The sequence below is a fragment of the Triticum dicoccoides genome, chromosome 6B (assembly GCF_002162155.2).
Source record: "Triticum dicoccoides isolate Atlit2015 ecotype Zavitan chromosome 6B, WEW_v2.0, whole genome shotgun sequence".
Lineage (NCBI taxonomy): Eukaryota > Viridiplantae > Streptophyta > Magnoliopsida > Poales > Poaceae > Triticum > Triticum dicoccoides.
This window is the reverse complement of record NC_041391.1, coordinates 178,813,387-178,835,611: the sequence shown is the minus strand read 5'-3', so window position 1 is coordinate 178,835,611 and position 22,225 is coordinate 178,813,387. Positions and strand designations below refer to the sequence as shown.

Here is a 22,225-nt window from a genome sequence, read left to right as displayed (position 1 = left end):
GTTTGTTAGGGGAGCCATTTTACCATTCTGCCGTTCATACATTCAGCCCGGATGAGAAAAAAAAAACAACCTACAACTGACCTAACAGGCCTTCTAGTCATATGGGCCGAACACCATTCGTTCGAAACAATTCCGAGCACCGGTCCAGCCCTAAAATAAAGGGGAGCGTCCAGCCCCATTAAAGAAACTGAAAAAAATTCTTCCCAAAAAAAAACTGAAAAAATTGTCTCAAAAAAAAAACTGAAAAAATTCGCAGGGGCGCGTGCTCGGTAGGGCAGGGTGGGGGGGTCCCCGATTTCAAATGCCTCCCCATTCCACGCCGAAGAGGGGGAGAGGAGACGAGCACACGCACCCTGTGAGGTTTCCGTTTGTCCACTCCTGCTGCCGCTGCTGCTCGCGTCAGCCGCCGCCGCCGCCGACGCGAGGAGGGAAACCGTGGATGGAGATCGCGCGGTCCGCCGCCGCCGTGGGCTGCTCCAAGGAGCACCAGAGGATCTACGCCGACTGGTTCGCCATCGCCGACCCAGGTGCGTGCTCTCGCAACCTTCGCGGTTCCCACCACCAGCGCCCCCCAAATCTAAGGATTGGGAGGGGATGGCCGACGCTTTGCTGATTCTAGGCGGCGTCCCCGGCTGTCCCTGCAGATGGAGACGGGCGCGTCACGGGCGCCGACGCCACCAAGTTCTTCGCCATGTCCGGCCTCTCCCGCGCCGACCTCAAGCAGGTGAGTGAACCGGCCGCCGATAACTCGAGTTGCCGCTGGTGAATGGGAGTCTAACTAGTCCGTTGTCGATCGATTCAAGGTTTGGGCGATTGCTGACTCCAAGCGGCAGGGTTACCTCGGCTTCGGCGAGTTCGCGGCCGCGATGCAGGTTTGCCCACTTTTGCCCTCTCCGTTTAGGCGCTAGTTCGCTAGTCTGTGCTGCTGGTAGTAGGAGATGTGGCTGTGTGGTGTTGATGGTTTCGTCTGTTGCAATCTGCAGCTCGTATCTCTGGCTCAAGCGGGGAATGAGATCACCCAGGACAGTCTCAAGCGTGAAGGTTGGTGGCACCTTGTTATGATGTGGGCTGTGAACTGCGCCTCATCTGTTTTTATTTCTGCCGAGTTCATCTGTGTCTGATATTTGAGCTGGATTGCTTGTGGTTGTTTTCTCAGATCTGAGTAGCTTCGATCCTCCTGTGATGAAAGGTCTTGATGAGCTGCTTGCTGTAAGTTTATTAGATGTGCAGCTTATCCTGTGTCATTCAATTGCATTTACAGCCTCTCACACTAACATGGTATTTTGTAATGGGTATTTCTTTTTTAGAGATCAATGGCTATTGTGAATGTAGTTCGCCCACAAGAAAATGGTAATCAGTCTGCCCCCTTTTCCCATGGTAAATCATGATAATAAAGTCCTGTATGATGCTAATCATTTCTGTTCTGTTCAGGCACCCCTCAGGTGCAAGCACCTTCTACAAACAGCTGGTTCAGTTCCAAATCAGCAAAGAAGGTACTCTACTCATGTGCAATCTTTCCATTTTCAGTAACTTTGTCATTGCAGCACATATTAATTTTCTCTCTTTGTTATTAACTAAACCACTGTAACTTATTGAATCATCGAAGCTGACTTTGCCAATTAGAGCATGTATTCACAGCAGTCTTTTCTTTGGTGCTTTGTAGATTCAAACGCCTCTGACTGCTGTTACTTCTGTAATTGATGGCTTGAAAAGACTGTACATCGAAAAACTGAAGCCTTTAGAAGTTGCATACCGGTTCAATGATTTTGCCTCTCCATTGCTGGTACAGACTTCTGTTTAAACCCTAGTTTCGTTATGATTTACAGATCACAATGTTCTCGACCCCATCTTCTTTCATCCCAAGTGTGTTATTGAGTCGGTACTTTCATGTCATTGCATTTATTCTTCCATATTTCAGACGAACAGCGACTTCGATGCGAAGCCAATGGTTATGCTCTTAGGTCAATATTCTACAGGGAAAACAACATTCATTAAGCACCTGTTGAAAACAAACTTCCCAGGTTTGGGGCTTTATTTAATACAGAAAACCTGAGTTTCATTTTTGGCCACGCCATCTATTTTGGTGGTACGTTTCTCTATAACATCGGACTGCAACTCTAATTGGCCTTTCGAAATGCAGGAGCTCATATCGGACCAGAGCCCACTACTGACAGATTTGTGGTTGTGATGGTAAGTGTTGCATGAATATTTATGTACATGCAGCAAGGATAAGAGATTTTTCAGATAATTATTGCTTGAGCATATTTACTCGGAATGCTTGCTTTTCAGTGTTAACTGAATTATTTATGTTGATGTTGAAAACATCAGCTCTTTCTTTTTTTTTTTTGAAACGGAACACAGATTGCATTCCTCCTACATATCATTGCTGGGCAAGTCCCCAGCTACAAGGTTCTGAACAAACTCTGGGAATTGTCCCAGCCAAGTAATACATGCACCAAAGTTTAATGTTGCTCCAAACGCTGCTAGCCTATGCGCCACTCGGTTACATGTTCGTGAACAGTTTACAACACATACATCTGAAAAACCTACATGTAACTGAAATTTAATCTCTCTGAAAATGGCCCCTAGTGCAGACAGGTCATATTCCTCAGTAGACACAGCCCTTCTTAACTGTGTAGAATCTGTTTCAAACATCACTCTATCACAGCCCATTTGGCTAGCAATGTTTATTGCATACAACATAGCCACTGCTTCAGATTGGAAAGCATCAGCCATATGTTCCAGTTTGCCAGCACCTGCAGCTACAGCTATACCTTGATCATTTCTAATGATAAATCCCCAACCTCCATCATTGGAAATCCTGTGAAAAGCTGCATCAGTGTTGATCTTCAATATTCCTGAAGCTGGTCTTGTCCACTTTTGCTTTGGCTGTTGGGCCATCCCCTTCCCTTTCTCCTGTACCTTCATGACATTTATAAAGTGATAATCAATAGAAGAGCAAATTTCATTCGATGGTTTAATGGCCTTCCCTTTATTTGCATTGTTTCTTTCATGCCACCATAGCCAAAGTAATAAACATGTTTTTAACTTGATCTCCTCCCTCAAATTAATAATTTCTTCGATGAAGTTTAAAGCATTAACACAGGGGATTAGCTGCAGCCTAACATGCTCGAGTTGAGCCATTCTCCATATTTCTCTTACTTTCTTGCATTTGATGAAACAGTGCCCCCCATCCTCATCCAATCTATAACAAATAGGGCAACGAGTGTCAACTTCCATACCTCTGTTTTGTAGCTTTGTTCGCAATGGTAAGCTATTGGTTGCTAGCCTCCATAAAAAATGGAGCACTTTGTTTGGGAGGGGCATTGTCCATAGTTTAAGCCAGTCAAATCCACCATCTTCTTCAGCTGCACTTGAGGTAGATGTTAGACCTGAGAGAGATTCTCGAGCTGCACAATCTATTGCTACTTTGTATGCAGATTTTACTGAAAATATACCTTTTTTATCATAGTGCCATGCCGTGAAGTCCTCGAGATGATCTTGGATTGGGATCTGAAGGATGCACTTTGTATCTTCCGGGGTAAAAGTTTGCCTCACTAGTTCTTCGTCCCATTTGTTGGTGATTGGGTTAATTAGCTCACTGACTTTAGTTATCAAATTATTGCCCCTATGGGAGACGACCCTTCTGGTGTTACCTCTCGGAATCCATGGGTCACTCCATATGTCAATATCCTTGCCATTCCCAACTCTCCATATGATTCCTTTTCTCAGCAGCTCAACACCCTTTAGTATGCTGCGCCATGCATAAGAAATGCCACTACTTGGTCTCGCCCGCAGAATTGAACATCCTGGGTAGTATCTACTTGAAAGAACCTGGGCACAAAGAGAGGAGGGGTTTTGGAGCAGCCTCCATGCTTGTCTTGCCAGCATTGCCAGATTGAACGCATGTAGATCCCTAAATCCCAAGCCTCCATTTCTTTTTGATCTAGTAAGCCTCTCCCAGCTGACCCAATGCACTTTATTTTCCTTATCCATTTGGCTCCACCAATACCTATTAATCATGGTGCTCAGTTCTTCACATAGGCCCTTGGTGAGATCAAAGCACGCCATGCTGTAGACAGGAATAGCTTGTGCCACGGCTTTTATTAGAATTTCTTTCCCTGCCTTCGAAAGTAGTTTCTCCTTCCAACCTTGAATCCTTTTCCATATTCTTTCCTTTACATATTCAAACATCTTCGCTTTTGCTTTGCCAACATATGTTGGAAGACCTAAATATTTTGATGCAAGGCCCTCAGTTATAATGTTCAATGTCCTCTTCATTTCTTCCTTTTGCCAAGGCCTCGTATTTTTACTGAATAAAATGGATGACTTGTCCTTGTTTATCATTTGCCCTGAGCAGCTTCCATATATGTTCAAAATGCGTTCAACTTCTTGAGCACTGCTTGCACTAGCCTCCATTAGCAGCAGAGAATCATCTGCAAAAAGTAGGTGACTAACACTAGGAGCTCCTCTGCATATTTTAATTCCTCTAATTAACCCTCTCCTTTCAGCATTGTGCAGCATGGCTGAGAACCCTTCCGCACAAAGTAGAAACAGATATGGGGAAAGTGGATCCCCTTGACGAAGTCCCCTTTGGGGTGTGATTGTTTCGGTTACATCCCCATTCACTTTAATCTTGTATTTGACAGTGGAGATGCACTTCATTATCAAATTCATCCACCCTTCATCGAAACCCAGTCTATGCATCATCTCCTTTAAGAAGGTCCATTCGACACGGTCGTATGCCTTGCTCATGTCTAGTTTTATTGCTGCATAACCTACTGAGCCATTTCTTTTCCTCTGCAAGAAGTGTGTTAGTTCATATGCCAGCAGAGTATTATCAGAAATGAGGCGACCAGGCACGAAGGCACTCTGGTTAGGCGAGATTATATCAGGAAGAATTATTTTGAGCCTATTCGTTATTACCTTGGAGACCAGCTTGTATACCACATTACATAGGCTTATTGGTCTCATATCATTAATCTTCACTGGATTGTTATTTTTCGGGATTAGCACAATAAGTGTATCATTCCAGCCCTCTGGCATGTTTCCTCCCCTCAGAATATGAAGCACTTCCTTGACCACTTGTTCTCCGACAATTTGCCAAAACTTTTTGAAAAAAATAGCAGGCATTCCATCGGGACCCGGGGCTTTGAGGTCACCCATACCATTTACTGCTGCTTTAACCTCTTCTTCAGTGTACTCAGCACACAAAACATTGTTCATGCTCTCAGTCACCCTCGGTTGTACAACATGCATAACTTCCTCGATGTTGCTCCCTGTCACCGTGGTGGAGAAAATGTTCAAAAAGTAGTTTGCAATATGTTCCTTCAGTGCATCTTCCCCTTCTGCCCAGCTTCCATCATCCCTCTGTAACTTTTTAATTGTGTTTCTCCTTTTCCTTTCAGAGGCAAAGGCATGGAAAAATGATGTATTTTTGTCCCCAGACTGTAGCCACTTTACGTGGGCTCGTTGTCTCCAGTGAGTATCCTGCTGGTGTTCAAGTCGGTCCAGTTTCTCTTGAAGAAAATGTTCTCTTGAAACTTGGTCTTGGCTGATGTCGCCCCTTCTCACTTCTTCCAAGTCTTTTTTTAAATTTTTTATTCTTTTCTGAAGATCTCCCAACATGTTGACATCCCAGTTTTTTAAGTCGCCTGCAACCTTGCTTAGCATACCTTGAGTAGTAGTGTCCCCTCTCATCCTTGCTGTGGCCCAGGCATTCTTTACAATGACCTCACAATCTTCCTCTTGTAGCCATCTTGCTTTGAATCTGAAATTATGTGCTCTTTTCCTGAACCTTTGGGCCCCAATGGATCCATCTATGTGGATAATCACAGGCCTGTGATCTGAATGGCGCGGGTCGCCGTTCACCACTTTAAAGTGTGGGAACCTTGTACACCAACTTCTCGAACCTACCATTCTGTCTAGCCTTTCCTTTATGTATCGGCTAGCCTCCCAACTCTGATTGCGCCAGGTGTACTTATCTCCTACATAGCCTAAATCCTTAAGGCCACAATCATCAAGAGCCATTCGGAATCCCTCCATTTGACTTTGTGCTCTAGCTGGCCCTCCCTTCTTCTCATGGTTAAATAATATTTCATTGAAATCGCCTGCACATAACCATGGAAGGTTCAATTGTTGCTTAAGAATGCGCAGGAGCCTCCAAGTTACTTTCCTTCTATCAGTAGATGGTTCCCCATAAATACCTGTGAAGCGCCATTTGAAACCATCTTTTTCTATCACTTCTGCATCAATATGATATCTCGAGTAGTTGTGCAACTCCAACCTTATTTCTTTCTTCCAAAACAAAGCTAGTCCTCCACTTTTTCCTTCGCAGTCTCTTACCACCATATTGCTCATTCCCAGCATCCACTTGAATTTCTCCATTCTCCTCTCATCCATTTTGGTTTCAGACAAGAAGAGGATGTCGGGGTCCTCCTGCTTCTGGAGGTCCAGAAGCCCCCGGACTGCCGGGCCATTCCCCAGTCCCCGGCAGTTCCAAGCTATTATTTTCATTTTGATTCACCGGGCTGTCCTTGCAGCCCAGCGTTCTCTCCATCTGTTTTTGTGTTTCCCTCATTTCCCTCTTGCGTTGCTAACTCGCCATCAACTTCCATTCTAGCTCTCTTCAGTATCTCTGCTTCCAAGTCTACATTCATCATATCAGCATTTCTCTTCTTCAGAATAGTCTCAAAGGGCTCATTTTTTTGTAGCTTCTCCTTCGTTCTTTCACGTCGCTTGAAGGTGCCAAGCTTCAGGATTTTACCTGGCCTGATTCCCCTATTGCTTTCTTCGTTATGTTCATCTTCCTTCTGCTGGCTCCTCTCCTTTTCTTCCTGGCCAATCTTCAATTCTGCTAAGTTAGATTTTGGCATTTCCTTTTCCTGGGACACCAACTCGGAAACTGTAGAATGTGCTGTCTTTTTGCAGGGACTAGGTCTCAGGTTTAAATTTGTAATCTCCCTTGGCTGCTTGTTTTCCTCAAACACCAACTCCTTGCCCCTTACCCCTCTATTCATATCATCCTTAACTGGCTTTAGGGGGCTAGTGACTTCTTTCTCTTCTCCTCGTCTTTCTGATTTATCTCCATTTGTTCCTGCCGGTAGGCTCTTCCTCCAGGATGGACCGTCACTCCCATGTTTACTCCCCTTGCTACCTGCACTATGTGTGGCCCAAAAGTCTCCACGATCACTTGAGCTCCTACTCCGTTCATCACTGGAACTTCCGTTGTACATGATTGCGCGCAGCCAAGGACCAAACTGTCTATCACCTTCTCTTTTAGTCCTAGACGGGCAAGCCCTTTCTGTATGACCAATAATACCACAATTGTAGCAAAAATCTGGGAGATGCTCATACTCAAATGAGACAATTTTCTTCTTCTTATTCTCTATATCTTCAACTCCCATCATTTCCTCAAAAACTTGCCCCTGCTCCTCTTCTTGTTCTTCTTCTATTTCTATGGTTATAAACCTCATAATAGGGACTGTTATGTCCATCTTCACTTTGATTCGCATAAATACTCCCACTGCACTTCCATTATCGTCCAAATCAACATCCAAAAATTCACCAATTTGATCACCCACTAGTTCCCCTGTTTCTGTGCTCATCATTCCCATTGGTATGCCATATGCTCTCACCCATATAGGAATCGACTTAAATTCATAGTCATCTATAGTTTTGCTTGGCACAAAATCTTCCATCACCAGTAAATCTTTGTTAAACATCCAGGGTCCACCTCTTATTGCTTTGTTCTTGCTCACATCATCATGAAACTGAAACAGGAAGCGATTTCTACCCAGACCCTTGCATTCCACTCTAGAGAAAGGGCACCAAGCACCACTTAACGCTCTTCCTAAATACTCTGCTTTTGCTGGTTTTTCAGACAAGAGCTTACCCACAGCCTGAAGCTTACTCACCTCCGGGGAGCAAGACTGTTTCTTCCCTATCTTGATGCTTTTCTTTTCTGCGTCTGTGAGCTTGAGATTTCTTAACCTTCCTTCCACCCCATCCACCTGAGGAGCCATCCCGTCGCCCATGCTGGCCGCGACCCGCAGCTCTGGGCCAAAGCCGCCCTATCAGCCGCCTTGGAGTACCTCCGCCTCGCGCCGCAGCTCCGGGACAAAGCCGATCCACCAGGTGCCGCCGGTCACTGCTGTCGCGCTCGCTGGATACACACTGCTTCCTTCCGCTGTTGGGCTGCTCGGGATTTGGTGGTTCCTCTCAATACTTGGATTGGATTTGGGGATTTTGCCAACCGGACTTCTTCGCCGCGCCTAAATGTGTGCTCTAATACTCTGACGGGGAACCACCTGAGATGCTAGATCACCCACCTGCTGCTGGGGATTGAGAGGGGACGGAACAAATCTGGATCTTTTTGGTGGAATTGGAAAGAAGGATTGAGTGCCGAGCGGCAATGCAGCCGACAGAGAAACACTGTGGCGAGTGGCCTCGAAGACGCTGGAAACAACACCAACCGTCACGAGCGGACGGACCTGAGGGGAGGGGAATTGCAACATCAGCTCTTTCTTTTGTAAGAAACAAAGATGGCATACAGATATGGACCAATGACAGTAGTGTCTGTTCTGCCCAGCTTCATCAATTTTGTAGCATGATGTGAGGATTTAATAGTTGCTTTTGTTTCTATGTCAGCAAAAGCATGAATTGATGAGAGCTGTTAATAAACACATAACTTGGTAATAACCCAGGAGTTTGAGAAGTTTCTTTATCACGATGGTGTTGTGTTCTTAGTTTGCTGAAATACAATGGGACACAGAAGACAACTGCTGTTTTGTTTATCCCACTTTTCATTAAAATATTCCTTTAGTGGCTAGAGTTTTAATGCACACGTGTAAAATATTTGTGCACTTTTTTTGAGACAGGATTTGTGGCTGACATTTGACATAAAAATCTTATCAATTTGCATTCCCTATTTGCTTCTATTGTTAATGTACTCGTATTTATCCCATTGATCTCTCATATTTTTTCCCCACGTCAGTCAGGATCTGATGAAAGGACTGTTCCTGGCAATACAATTGCAGTCCAAGCCGATATGCCTTTCAATGGTCTCACGACATTTGGGGGTGCATTCCTATCAAAGTTTGAATGCTCTCAGATGCCACATCCTGTAAGCATTAATTGAGATACTAATACATGTGAAACAGTCATTTCAGACACTGATAGCTGCCTTGTTTTTTGAAGCTACTGGATCATATCACCTTTGTCGACACTCCTGGTGTTCTCTCTGGTGAAAAGCAAAGGACCCAGCGTAGTTATGATTTCACTGGTGTAACTTCATGGTTTGCTGCAAAGTGCGATGTTATTCTTCTATTGTTTGATCCTCACAAGCTCGATATCAGTGATGAATTCAAGCGTGTCATTTCTTCTTTACGTGGGAATGAAGACAAAATACGTGTGGTGCTGAACAAGGCAGATCAAGTTGACACTCAGCAGGTATATGTTTTTCTTGCAATCTACTTGTATGTTCCTGCTATTTTTTTCCCTAGGTGTAACCCGGCACACATGATTATATGAAACCAAAATTTTCCCTTATGTGTGCTGCAGCTTATGAGAGTGTACGGTGCGCTGATGTGGTCTCTTGGGAAAGTTCTAAACACCCCTGAGGTTATGCGTGTCTACATTGGGTAATAGTCCTCTTCTCTGTAATGCTGTAATGCTTTAGTAATCTTTACTTCTGGAGATTGAAGGTTGTACAGCTCTAGTATACTATCAAAGAAAAAAAAGTCTGCATATTTTTGAAGACCAAAATGTAGTGTGAATCCAGCACCAGGTGCAGGACTGGTGTCTTCATGTTTTTGTATCGTAACCTGAAACTCATGTTGAAGCTAATATTTGCAGGTCGTTCAATGACAAACCTGTGAATGAATCAGCTGTTGGGCCAATTGGAAAGGAATTGTTTGAGAAAGAGCAAGAGGATCTCCTTGCTGACCTGAAAGACATACCTAAGAAGGCTTGTGATCGCCGGGTAAGTAATAATGTATCATACTTAATTATGTATGGAATCCTTATATGGACTGCAGAATTTCAATATGACTGGCTTGCCATTTCCATGCGTAGGTCAATGAGTTTGTGAAGCGTGCTAGAGCTGCGAAGATCCATGCTTACATAATTGGCCAGCTGAAGAAGGAGATGCCTGCAATGATGGGGAAAGCCAAGGCTCAACAGCGACTCATTGACAACTTGCAAGATGAGTTTGCAAAGGTATTAACATGCAAAACAATGAATTTGCATGATGAATTTCAGATACATGATGAATACCTTCCTCCACCGCAAAGTGAAACCAAATGAATTTCAAATACATGGTGTTCATTTGCTTGCATCTTAATCCATAACTGCCTCCTTTCTGCACAATGTGCCCGCTCCATTGACGCCTGAGATGTATTGGAAACAGGTCCAGAGGGAGTACCACCTTCCGGCGGGCGACTTCCCCGACGTGGAGCACTTCAAGCAGGTGCTGTCCGGGTACAGCATCGACAAGTTCGAGAAGATGAAGCCCAAGATGGTGCAGGCCGTGGACGACATGCTCGCGCACGACATCCCGGACCTCCTCAAGAACTTCAGCAACCCTTACCAGTGAACTTGTTGCTGACCTCTCGTCAGTCGCAACTTATTCCGCAAGTGTTGTTCGTCTGCCATGACTCATGATGGAAGTAGGCAAGCGTGAGAGACCCATGGCATGTGCAAGGTTATGCCTGCCCTTGTGTGGGAAAAGTGATAAACGTGTAACACAATGTTCAGAGATGCGTCGGCTCTTTCCTTTTGTCTTCAGTGCTGTACTGCCGTAGCCTATGCATCTTTGACCACTGTTCGGAATAGATACCTGGTGGGAAAATTCAAGATGAATAGGCACTATAGTAGGACTTGTGTTTTTTCCGGCAATCTTGGCAGAAACATGCATGGATTGGCCAGTTTCAAAATTGCAGAAATGAAGTTTAGAAGGAAGAAACATTTTCTGAAGAATTCCATGTGTGGCAGCAGAGCAGACGCTACCCGCCTGCTACCATGTGTCGCTGTGTCGGCTCCCAACAATCTCATCCACGAATCGTGCGCTTAAAATCGCGTCCCGTAATATATAATATAGTGATATAATAAATAAAATAAACGGCGCAACCAAAGATCGACCGCACGGCACGCACCGGCAGGCCAGGCGGCAGCGTCGGCGAATATGCCCCGCTAGTGGCCGACGGCGCTACTGCCGACCGTGCCCACCACCGCGATTCCGCACCCATCCGTCCATCACAGAAAGGGAAAAAAATCTGTGCACCAGACAGACGGTCAGTCTACCAGCGGCCGGGAGAGGGGGTACGCGTCGCGCTGACGCCGGACGGGAACGCGGTGCGGGGAGGGGGAGGTGACGACCCGACCCCAACCTCAACCTCACCCGACCCGAGGACGGGGACGTGGACGCGGTCGATTGGAATGGAATAATAATCATAAACAAACCCACGCGACGCCCGGTCGTGGGCGGGCCCGCCGCGTCAGCCGGCCAGCCCGCTGCCGACCAAACACACAAACAAGGCGCGCACGGTGGAGTCGCCGAGGGAAGGCCGAGCGAGCGCGAGACGAGAGAGACCACACCAGACGAGGCGAGCGAGAGGGGCGCCGAGGGAGGCGAGGCGACGCGATGCGGCGCGCGAGGCCGCCGCCGGGGCCGGGGCTGGAGGGCGAGGAGGTGAGGTACCGCGGGGTGCGGCGGCGCCCGTCGGGCCGGTACGCGGCCGAGATCCGCGACCCGGCGAAGAAGACCCCGATCTGGCTCGGCACCTTCGACTCCGCCGAGGCCGCCGCGCGCGCCTACGACGCCGCCGCCAGGAACCTCCGCGGCGCCGCCGCGCGCACCAACTTCCCCGCCTCCCCCGCCGCGGCGCCGCCGCGCGCGGCGCCCCCCGCCCCCGTCGCCGCGCCGGCGACGATGGCCGCGGCGGCCACATCTAGCCACAGCAGCACGATCGAGTCCTGGAGCGGCGGCGTCCCGGCCACCAGCGTCCTCTTCCGCGCCGCCGCCGCAGCCGCGATCGGCGCCCCGGCCGTCGAGGAGGACTGCCGCAGCTACTGCGGCTCCTCCTCGTCCGCGGTGTGCGAGGACGGCGCGTCGGGGGGCGCCGCCGCCGCAGACGAGGCTGCAGCGCCGCCGCGCCCCTCCTCGTCCTCGCTGCCCTTCGATCTGAACCTGCCGGACCCCGCGGCCGCCGCCGACGAGATGGACTGGCGCTGCGACACGCTGCTCCGCCTCTGATCGGCCTCCCGCCTGCTTCGGATGCGTCACCTCCTCCCCTTCCTGCTCCCGGACTAACGCGGCGGCGCGGCTGCCTACTGCGAATTGCTTCTACTATCTCGATAGAATTGGATTTTTGGTCTCTGTTTTACTACCACTCAAGTTCTGAATATCTGATACTCTGCCTTATGTGATAATGTGAATAAGTTCATCATCATCATATCATCATGTAATCCACGGGAAATAGACTGATAATTTTTGCCATCTTTCTCTGTTCTTACTTGTGTGTCATCCACTGGCTGCTGCAGCAGCTGCTGTCGATATAGTATGGATTGATTAGATGATGCGTAATGGAAGAAAGCAAGAGGAAATTTACATGTAACTTGTGTGAACTGGCTCATTTGTTTTCTGAGATTGTTGGCTGCTGAGCGAGAGAGAAGTTCTGGCTCCTGGAAGAGTGTCTGATTGTGCTGTTCTGTATCTCTGCATTATGCAGCATGGCCAGAAAGCTTTTGGCCTGTGGCCTTCCTGCCGACACGATACAACATCGATGTGCACCACAAGAATTTCAAGGAATTTGGATCATAATGCTCCTCTGATGTTTGTATTCTCTTGAGCAAATCATCACACTGGAAACCCAAAATCAAGCAGCAGATGCAGGGCTCCGCTCTGGATCTCCGTGTGTGGCTTCCCGTTCTGTGGCTGCTGCTGTCTCTCGCGGTGCATTATCCATGGTGCTAATCTCTGCTGAGTGTTGAGGTCCGATGTACTCTACTACTGTTCTTTGGGCAAGGATTACCACAAGGGCAGGATATCGTCAAAGTGGTGCCGCACGGTAGAAATGGCTTGATGATCTTCATTTCTGAGTTCCTGGGCGTTGCGCCTTCTCCATTAAGGCAAAAGCAGAGCACCGGCGGAAACAAGGAAAATCAGAACATCCGAGCTAACTTTATAACGGCGATCATACGCGGGATGCCTCGTTGGAAAAAAATTAACAGCAATCATAGCCCTAATTAAGGCGATCTCCCAAGTTCCAGACCTGTCGAACAGAAGTACAACTACAACGTCCCTACTTCTTCGTTCACATTTGTTTTGAGGGTTTGCTTGTTTTGACAAAATAAAAATGTTCAAGCTTTGAAAGTAGAGCTCCTATCATGTAGCATAAGGCGTGGGATAGGGAGTAAACGCGGATGCGGCGCTGTGCTGGGCTAGCCAAAATCCCAGATACCATTTTTTATTGAGCAACTATTGCAGAGGCTATACATCGCCAGTACTGATTTTATTACAGCTCGCCTGCAGCCGACTATTTTGGGCCAGCACAATAATTGAGCGCCCACAAGTTTTTTCCCTGTGTTTTTTAATAGGTTTTTTCACTGTTATTGCATTGGCCTTTTTCTTAGGTTTTCTCTTTATTTTATATTTTTGCACACAGATTTCCTGCAAAAATGTTCAAGCTTAGAAAGTAGAGCTCCTATCCTGTAACATAAGGCACGGGATAGCGAGTAAACGCGGATGCGGCGCTGTGCTGGGCTGGCCAAAATCCCAGGACCGGTATCCGTGGACTAAAATTGGTCCGGGCCCATTTTTATGTCAGAATCTATTGTATTTTTTCTTTTAGATGCAAAAAATTTATATTCGGTTTAGATAAATGAAATAAAATACAAAAGAGTAGAATTTTATCACTAAATTTTAAAAATATTTATAAAGTTTAAAAATATTCAACAAATTTAAAAGGTGGTCAATTTATTATAAATGTTCGATCTAGATATATATTCTTGTTTAAAAATAGTATATTCTAAAGATTCATTAACTTACAAATTATGGTGTGGAATTTCAGAAGACATATTTTTGAAATGGGAAATCTAAGTGGCACACCACATCTTCTTGGTGGACGTACCGAACGCATGCAACTCCGTCCGATCCGCATCTGGCGGACGCGGTTTTCGGCACCTAACGCTCCCATCTATTCGGAGCAGAGGATAAAAATGATGGAAAATGACACCGATAGCTAGGAAGCGAGCTCGACCCTGCAACTAACTCACCGGCGTTTTGGCTTTTGTTGGAGTTGGGAAACCAAACTATTTGATCTCTTAGCCATATTAGTACACAGGATGTCACCATGCGTTTGATCGTTTTTGTTGGTAAAAGTTTCCGCCTACCCGGTGATTGTTTTACAACAGTCATCTAGCATTTGGGCTCAAGTTTCTACCGACTTCTTGTTATGCACGTGGGAAGGCCAGATGAGGCCCTTGGTTCAGCCCAACAACCATACTAAACAAACAATTACCCCACAAAAAAATAAACAAACAATAAGGGTTTCTTGTATCATCACTGTCGTCATCTGAGAAATTTAGGTCCCCTAGCCTCCGGCTGTCATCCTGGCGCTGAGAAGTGGGGGGACCTCGTATCTTCAAGATCTCTATGTTCTTCGCCATCATCTACTGATTATCATAGTTTTGTGAGAATAAATTTCCACTCGTTTTTTTGGCAGTGTCATGAGGTTAGAGAGTTTTCTGTCCTCGCAGATCAGATTATTCAGATCTGATTTTTTTATGTTGTTGTGTCAAGCTTTTTTGTTGGTCTGATTCTTTGTGAAATTGAAAACTTTCATTGACAACATGGTGAAGATATAGTGATTCGACGACCTGCAAATCTAGGGGATCATCCCCAACCCAAGTACGTTCATCGATCCAGGCTTTTCATCTCTTTGGATGGGCAACTCAAGGCGCTTTCAAAAATCATTATTGGTAATGTTCGTGCAGGTAAAAGAGTGACAACATCGTTGCTTCAGTGCAATTGCAGTCTCTTTACCGAAGTCTTTGGAGTATTTCTTCGAGCAGAGATTGACGCCGCGAAGAAGACGTTTTCAAGAGATTTTATTGTAATTTTAGTCATAGAAGTTACTTTGTATTTTATTGGATCTTAGGTCCAAATCAGTGTACTTGTAATGTTATGAGTATTTAAAGTTACAAATGTTTCTCAAAAATCTAAACAAACAACTATTTTATTGCAAATTTTATGATCTTGAGTCTTTGTACCTAAGAACTTTGTCCCCAAAAAAAATTAGTTGTAGAAAAAACCCATGAAAAATATGTGAAAATATCATAACTTATGTATAAGTACCGCGGTAATATTGACCAAGGGGAAAAAGTTTTTCAAACATACCCTGGTAATATCTAGCAAATAACATGGTAATATAAGTACCGCACAACCGCTAACTTACATACAGACACCGTGTTAACTTTTACAAGAAAAAAAGTTGTTGAAAAACTTACCGGCGGTAATATGTGAATATATCATGGTAACATACAAATCACATACCCAGTAACTTACATGCAGGCGATAACTTTGACCAAGGAGGGAAAAAATTGTTCAAAAATATACCCCTAATAACTTATGTGAAAATAACACAGTAATATACGAACCGCACACCCGATAACTTATGTACAAACACTACGGTAACTTTGACCAAGGAGGCAACTTTTTTGTTGAACAATATGCCCCGGTAAGTTATGTGAAAAAAATATGCAAACCGCATAACCGATAAATTTTATACAAACACCGAGGGAACTTTGACCAAAGAGTGTAAAAAGTTGTTGAAAAACATACACCCGGTAACTTGTGTGAAAATACCACAATAACTTGTATAGCACAGACGTGATAACATATGTAGCCCATCTATGATAACTTTTGACCGAAAGTAAAAGTCACGAGAACATATCACCATGAGATATAGTTTCGAAGAACTCACCACAAGGAATTTTTTTATGTGAAAAAAGATTTTGCATCGGACCAACAATTTGAGATACAAAACATTCTAAAGTTTTGGAATAGAGAGAATCTAGGATGATATACATTTTTTCCTCTAATGCATATATACATGTGTATGTAGAGAAGAGTGAGAGAACCATTTTGATGCCTCCGGTAATTTATGATAACTTGCATACCACACACATGGTAATTTATGTAACTCAAGCATGTAACTTTTGACCTGAAAAAAGTCATCGAAACATATCAGTATGAGATCTACTTTCGAAGATTTCGTCACGACGAATCTCTTGTGTGAAAATGGTCTTTGCGTCGGACAGACAGTTTGAGCTATAAAATATTTTGAATTTTTGGAATAAGGAGAATCTAGGATGACATCATCTTTTTCTCCTCTAATACATGCATATAATTAAAGAAAGGAATGCATGCAATCATGCATGTAATTAGGGAGAAAGAAAGAGGTATGTGGTAAATTTTGCTATCTAGCACACACGTGTCAAATATCATGGTCATTTTTTAAAAAAATTGTGCATTTAAATAATGTTGATAAAAATCTATAAAAGCATTCCTGTAGTAAAAATATATTAAAAAATGATAATAAACACAAAATATTAATGGTTACTAAAAATGTTGAAGACTTAAAAAATGTTCAAGGGTTTTATAAAAGCTCATGCATTTTAAAGAAATATTTTCCTATTTAAAAGTATTGACTTTTCAAAATAAAATTTAAAAACTAGTAAAATCCAAAATGGATAGAATAAAAAACAAGAAAAAGGATGCCCCAAAAAAGTGAAAAAGCGTGAACACCAAAAAAAATTGTGCATCCTCTATAACACTAAGCTCACTAATTTTAAAGGGCTTGGAATAGAATCAATTGAGGCCTTCAATTAAAATTGGATCACCCGTTTTTTATCGGGTCAACAATTTCTCAAATCTCTCTCATCCAATTCTTTTATACTATACATACATTGTGCTTTCTAATTTTTTAAGGCCTCATAATTAATTGAGGTCTTCATTTAAAATTGAGTCACTTAATTTTGACTGGGTCAATAATTTCTTGAGGAGCTCTCCTATTCAATTATTTTAATTCACTATTGTACCCTAATTTTGAAGCTCTTCAATTCGATTGAGGTATTCAATTATGGATTTGGTTTACGATTTTGATCGAGCCAAGCATTTTTTAAATCAATCATCAGCAACCAGCTATAAAAACATATCAATCCCGCTCACCTTCCACCACCTAAAAAAACATCACCATGTGATACTATAGCACCAATATAGTACATGCAGCTACCGACATAGAAACTTCCCCACATAAATATGGGTTTCTTAGCGAATAACACAAAATCACATCGAGAAAGGCCCACCAAATCATCGAGTTATAAAAAAAATGAAACACACACATCATTTCCCGTCCTCGCCAAACTAAATATTCCACGAGTTCCAAAATAAGAGGGGTATTAGTTTTTTTGAAAGTCAAATTCCTTTAGCTTTGACCAAGTTCAAAGCCAAAAATGTCAACATCCATAATATTAAACAAAAAATGGAAATTCATTTCATGATGAATCTAAATATACCGATTTGGTATTATCAATTTTGATATATTTCTCTACAAATTTGATCAAACTTAAAAATATTTGACTTTAAAAAAATAATATACCTTTTTTTTGCGGAAAAATATATAATATACCTTATATTTGAAACAGAGTGAGTAATATTTTTAAGAAACACAACTACACCAACGGCGCAGTAAAAGCACGCCCAACACTTCTAGTGTACTAGTATATTCTAGAACTAGCAGCAAGCACATAATTAACCTGAGCGATGTGTCTGAATTCTGTTCAGTGATCTGTACTTGCTTGCAAGAGCTTAATTTGCATGCGTCTTTTCCTTCTCTGGGGTGGCCGATTGGATGCTGGAACCGGAAGAGAGAGATATGCAGCTATGTATATGCATGCTAGCTGAAGCATGAAGCATGCATGGTACACTCTAATAAGTTGGTCGTCGATCTGTCTGCATGAAAATGACATGCATTCACAATACATGCCAGGTACTCCCTCCGTTCCTAAATATAAGTCTTTGGTGAGATTTCACTATGAACCACATACAGAGCAAAATGAATGAATCTACACACAAAATGCATCTATATACATCCGTATGTGGTCCATAGTGAAATACCTACAAAGACTTATATATAGTAACGGAGGGAGTAGTATGCATTGCCGTACCAATTGGTTGGTAAGTCTTGCCATTTGCCAATATAATTGTGGGTATAGCTATCGGAAAGCGCATGCATGCACTTATACTACTTCCTCCGTTCTCAAATATTTGTCTTTCTACGTATTTTAAATGGACTCAACATACGGATGTATGTAGACATATTTTAGAGTGTAGATTCACTCATTTTGCTCCGTATGTAGTCACTTATTGAAACCTCTAGAAAGACAAATATTTAGAAACGGAGGGAGTATATGCTATGCATCTACTATCCGGTGATCGATGGAGTTTGCTACGCGTTCATCTATAATTCGATCCATCAATACACAGCGAGCTGTCAAGGCCAAGTGAAAATTTGTTAAGCTCTAGGGACTGCAAATTTCTCAAAGGAAAGAAGAGTACTGCGGCCGTGCCGTGTCTATCTAGGGATTATTAAGTGCTGCCGCAACTATCACTGGGCTCGCAGATCACGCGTCGCAAAGTGGCAATTCAACTTCACTTACCCTCCACCCGAAAAAAAAACCTTCAGTTACCCTTCTCCTAGTTATGCAAATCATTTTCATACTACTAGTTGTATCCAGGGCCGGGCCGGCAAAATCCGGGGCCCTGTGCAAAACTAAAAATTAGGGCCCTATCTTACTAGAAAAAAAAAGTAAACTAACGAGCAATTATAATGTATATATATATCTCGCAGAGAAAATTTGCAATTGTATAGGAGTATAATATAATGTCTTACATAATATAATGTCTTATATTTGCAATTGTATATAATATAATGTCTTACATATTATTAGTAATTAGAAGTAGGAATCGAAGTTAATTAGAAAGGAGGACTCACCGGCGACATGCTACCTGTTTAAAGCCGTGAAGCACGCAGAGGATGGAGGCCGTGGGATGGTGAGAGCACCCGGAGATGGAACTGTCATGATGGCTGATCGATCGGAAGATCCCGTTTTCAATCGAGGAGCAGCGGTTGTCACGGAATCGCCCAGATCGATCCTCGTGTAGGCAGCAACCAATAGCTGAAGCGGAGCCGAGTAGCCAACTCAATCGATTGTCGCCGAATCGCCCCGATCGCTGTTTTGCGATCGATCTAATCTAACCCCGTCTAACGATCATGTTTTCTTTTTTCTTTTATGTGCTACGATCCCCTAGATAACCGAGAAGAAAAGATCGAGCATCGTGGGATGGGATCGGCGGCGGACGCCAGCGTCCAACGGCCCCGGCGGAACAGCAAAATATATACTAGGCCTGCAGAAATCTGGGCCCCCCAAATTTATGGGCCCTGTGCGGGCCGCACACTTTGTACAACTGTTGGCCCGGGCTTGTATCTATCTGTGCAAGCAGTAACTGATTAATAATAATGCAACAAATTAAGAAAGGATCGGCCACAGGTGGACCGGCAGCAGGCCACTAAGAATCCTGTGCAGACCAAACCGAGGCATGGTAAACCTCCATATATGTATGAACGACATGAACCATCTGCAGCTTAATAAAACAAGATACTAGAAAAATAAATGTGAAATAGGACATCTAGTTCTGCTCGTCAGCTTAAATGCTCCCTCGTGAACCATAAAATCAAAACAACTGTAAAAATTCAAAAATCTGAATTTTTTTGCAACAAACATTAACAAATAGTCTACAGATGTACAAATTTTCATGATGAAAAAACATTCCTAAATGCTCTGAAATAATAGATGGTCCAAAAAGACTATTTTTTGTTCGTTCATGGGGTGGTTAGAAGGAATGGCTTCTCTGATTCTGCTAGTGCTGAAATGTTGAGAACCAAATAATCAGACTTCAGAACTGCATGTAAAGATAGGGGAAAGAAGGATGGAGTACAAGGAACTGAAGCAGGAGGAGATGAATGAACAAACCAATAAATTTCAGGTACAGAATATTATGAGATGAGATGAGATGAATGAATTACGATTAACAATTTTGTACTACTAGCTAAAACTGAAGTATGTACTGCCAAATAGGTATAACTCGAGCAATTTACTAGCAGAAGATAAGAGAATATCTGCCACAGCATAACAGTCGGTTAACGAAGGTATTACAGTTCAAACTGAACTTGCTCCATGCATATCGCCACCCATGCTAACCGCTAGATATGACCTGCATTATGGTTCGCAATGAACTGATTATTATTCCACCTGGCCGGACTGATTATTCCACCACGTGTGTCCCTGCATGCATATATAGGAGGGGAATTATTATCATGCCAACTAAGTTGTCTGAACTAAGTAAGTTTGAGCGGGTGCAACAAGTAGCTCACCACTTAGAAACACATCGACAGGTATTGCACATATGGTCAATGAGGCTACAAGTACAACACTCCATGCTACAACCATGTTCTGCACATCCCCCAACTCTTGATGACCAGGTATCGCTGCTGAGGTGGTATTGAAAAGTATATTTGTCAGGGGTGCGATCTGCAAGCACAATGGTATCACCCGTGGTGGTAGGCACCGCCGACAAACTAAAACTCGGGTTCCTTTTACTATCAATCAAAAGAGCATTTCCTCCGATGCTTTTTACTGGGACAAACTTTCCTTGGGCAAGATCCGCTAATCTGTAAATAAGAATATGTGTAGTTTCTTTATTGCCAACCACCAGGATCTCGGAGTCGCATTCTACCAGCTCGGGCAAGTGGAACTTATCCGCGGGACATGTGGCAACCAACTTGGGTGACAACAAGGAAGACGAAGCTAAACCCAATGTCGTTGAGTGATCTTGCCAAGGTGGGTCGAACCGGAGAATATTTACTTCCAAGCTAGATATCTGCTCCTGCAACATGTAAAGTTGTCCTTTGAATGATAATGGGCTCGCATGTGGGTGTGGGCGGAAGCCCGGAAAGGCACATAAACTCCACCGCTTGTCATTTGTGCTAGCAAAGAGTATGAATGGTGTATTCTGAAACGTGACCATGACCCCAAGGACTCCATCTGGACTTGTACTCACAGCAGCGAACACGTTGATCGGTAACAAGCGTCTTTTCAAGTTTTCTGGGAGAGTTATGTCTGCCGGGAGCTCCACAACGTCGCCCGTGAAGGGGTGGAGGAGGCATGGATGGTCGCCCTGGGTGTATGTCCGCGGCCGCAGGACGAGGAGCAGGCCATCTGCTGGGCAGAGGACGAAGTGGTCTCTAAGAAGAGGAAGTCGAGGGCGGACGAAGACTCCAGTGGACAGGTTGAAGAAACGTTTCTTGCCGTCTTCACGGGGATGGAGTCCGTGCTCCTCGGGCAACATCATCCAGCGGCGCGGGTGAAACCGCGGATCAACGAGTCCCTGGCCGCGCGGGCAGACGGTGCTGGACCGCCAGTACGGGCAGACGGCACGGAAGCGGACGTAGTCGAGTAGGTCCCCGGCGAGCACCCGCCATCCGACGAGGCGGACCAGATCCCCGTGCAGGGTCGTCCACGGCGAGACGTCCCCGGAGCTGGCGGTGGCGGCGGTAATGGCAGGTGGGCGCTTGCGTACCGTGGAGGAAGACATGGATCGATCTCGATCCTGGTAGATCGATCGATTGGTAATCTTTTGTTTTACCCTAGCCTACGGGTACGGACTAGTAGGTTATTGCGAACTCTCTCGTACGACTTAGGAATAAAAAACTGGTCAAATTAACCTGCCTGGGCCTGGCCCTCTTTTTTGAACCTAGGGCCTGGCCTTGGGATGGTTGAGTTGGGTTTTGGTCTAATGTCTACTTATTGACGGGCCTAAAAATATCGGATCAATTATCTGACAAGTAGTGATAGTGCCCCCTCAAAAGAAAAAAAACAAGTAGTGATAATGTCGACTCAAAAAGAAGTAGTGATAGTAGAAACACACTCGACAACGGGCAAGAATTCATTTAGCTCATTATCCGTACATATCAGCGCAATGCAATAATTCGAGGCTAGTTGTGCCAGCATGTCATGTGCACAAATGCTGGTTACTGGGCTGTCAGAGGAGGCAAAGGGACTGCTGGAAGTTATTTGGATGAACACATATGAAAATATAAACCAA

At 44.3% G+C, this 22,225-nt stretch overlaps 3 protein-coding genes across 3 annotated transcripts; 2 read left to right on the top strand and 1 right to left on the bottom strand.

Annotated features, from left to right (window-relative positions):
* Positions 1-221: 221 nt before the first annotated feature.
* On the top strand, positions 222-10,888 carry LOC119325873 (EH domain-containing protein 1-like). The gene is made up of 16 exons (XM_037599592.1): positions 222-527; positions 645-724; positions 804-872; positions 984-1,041; positions 1,157-1,209; positions 1,308-1,350; positions 1,432-1,493; positions 1,664-1,783; positions 1,919-2,021; positions 2,141-2,190; positions 8,996-9,124; positions 9,199-9,450; positions 9,562-9,641; positions 9,856-9,982; positions 10,075-10,218; positions 10,409-10,888. The coding sequence occupies exons 1-16, from the start codon at positions 302-304 to the stop codon at positions 10,592-10,594; spliced, it is 1,782 nt and encodes a 593-aa protein (XP_037455489.1). The 5' UTR covers positions 222-301; the 3' UTR covers positions 10,595-10,888.
* Positions 10,889-11,470: 582 nt separating this feature from the next.
* On the top strand, positions 11,471-12,614 carry LOC119326693 (ethylene-responsive transcription factor 3-like). Its single transcript, XM_037600312.1, has one exon. It carries the CDS (start codon positions 11,642-11,644, stop codon positions 12,251-12,253), a length of 612 nt encoding a protein of 203 aa, XP_037456209.1. The 5' UTR covers positions 11,471-11,641; the 3' UTR covers positions 12,254-12,614.
* Positions 12,615-20,218: 7,604 nt separating this feature from the next.
* On the bottom strand, positions 20,219-21,283 carry LOC119321943. The gene is made up of 2 exons (XM_037595453.1): positions 20,496-21,283; positions 20,219-20,406 (listed from the first exon to the last, which is right to left on the bottom strand). The coding sequence occupies exons 1-2, from the start codon at positions 21,146-21,148 to the stop codon at positions 20,325-20,327; spliced, it is 735 nt and encodes a 244-aa protein (XP_037451350.1). The 5' UTR covers positions 21,149-21,283; the 3' UTR covers positions 20,219-20,324.
* Between the last annotated feature and the right edge of the window lie 942 nt (positions 21,284-22,225).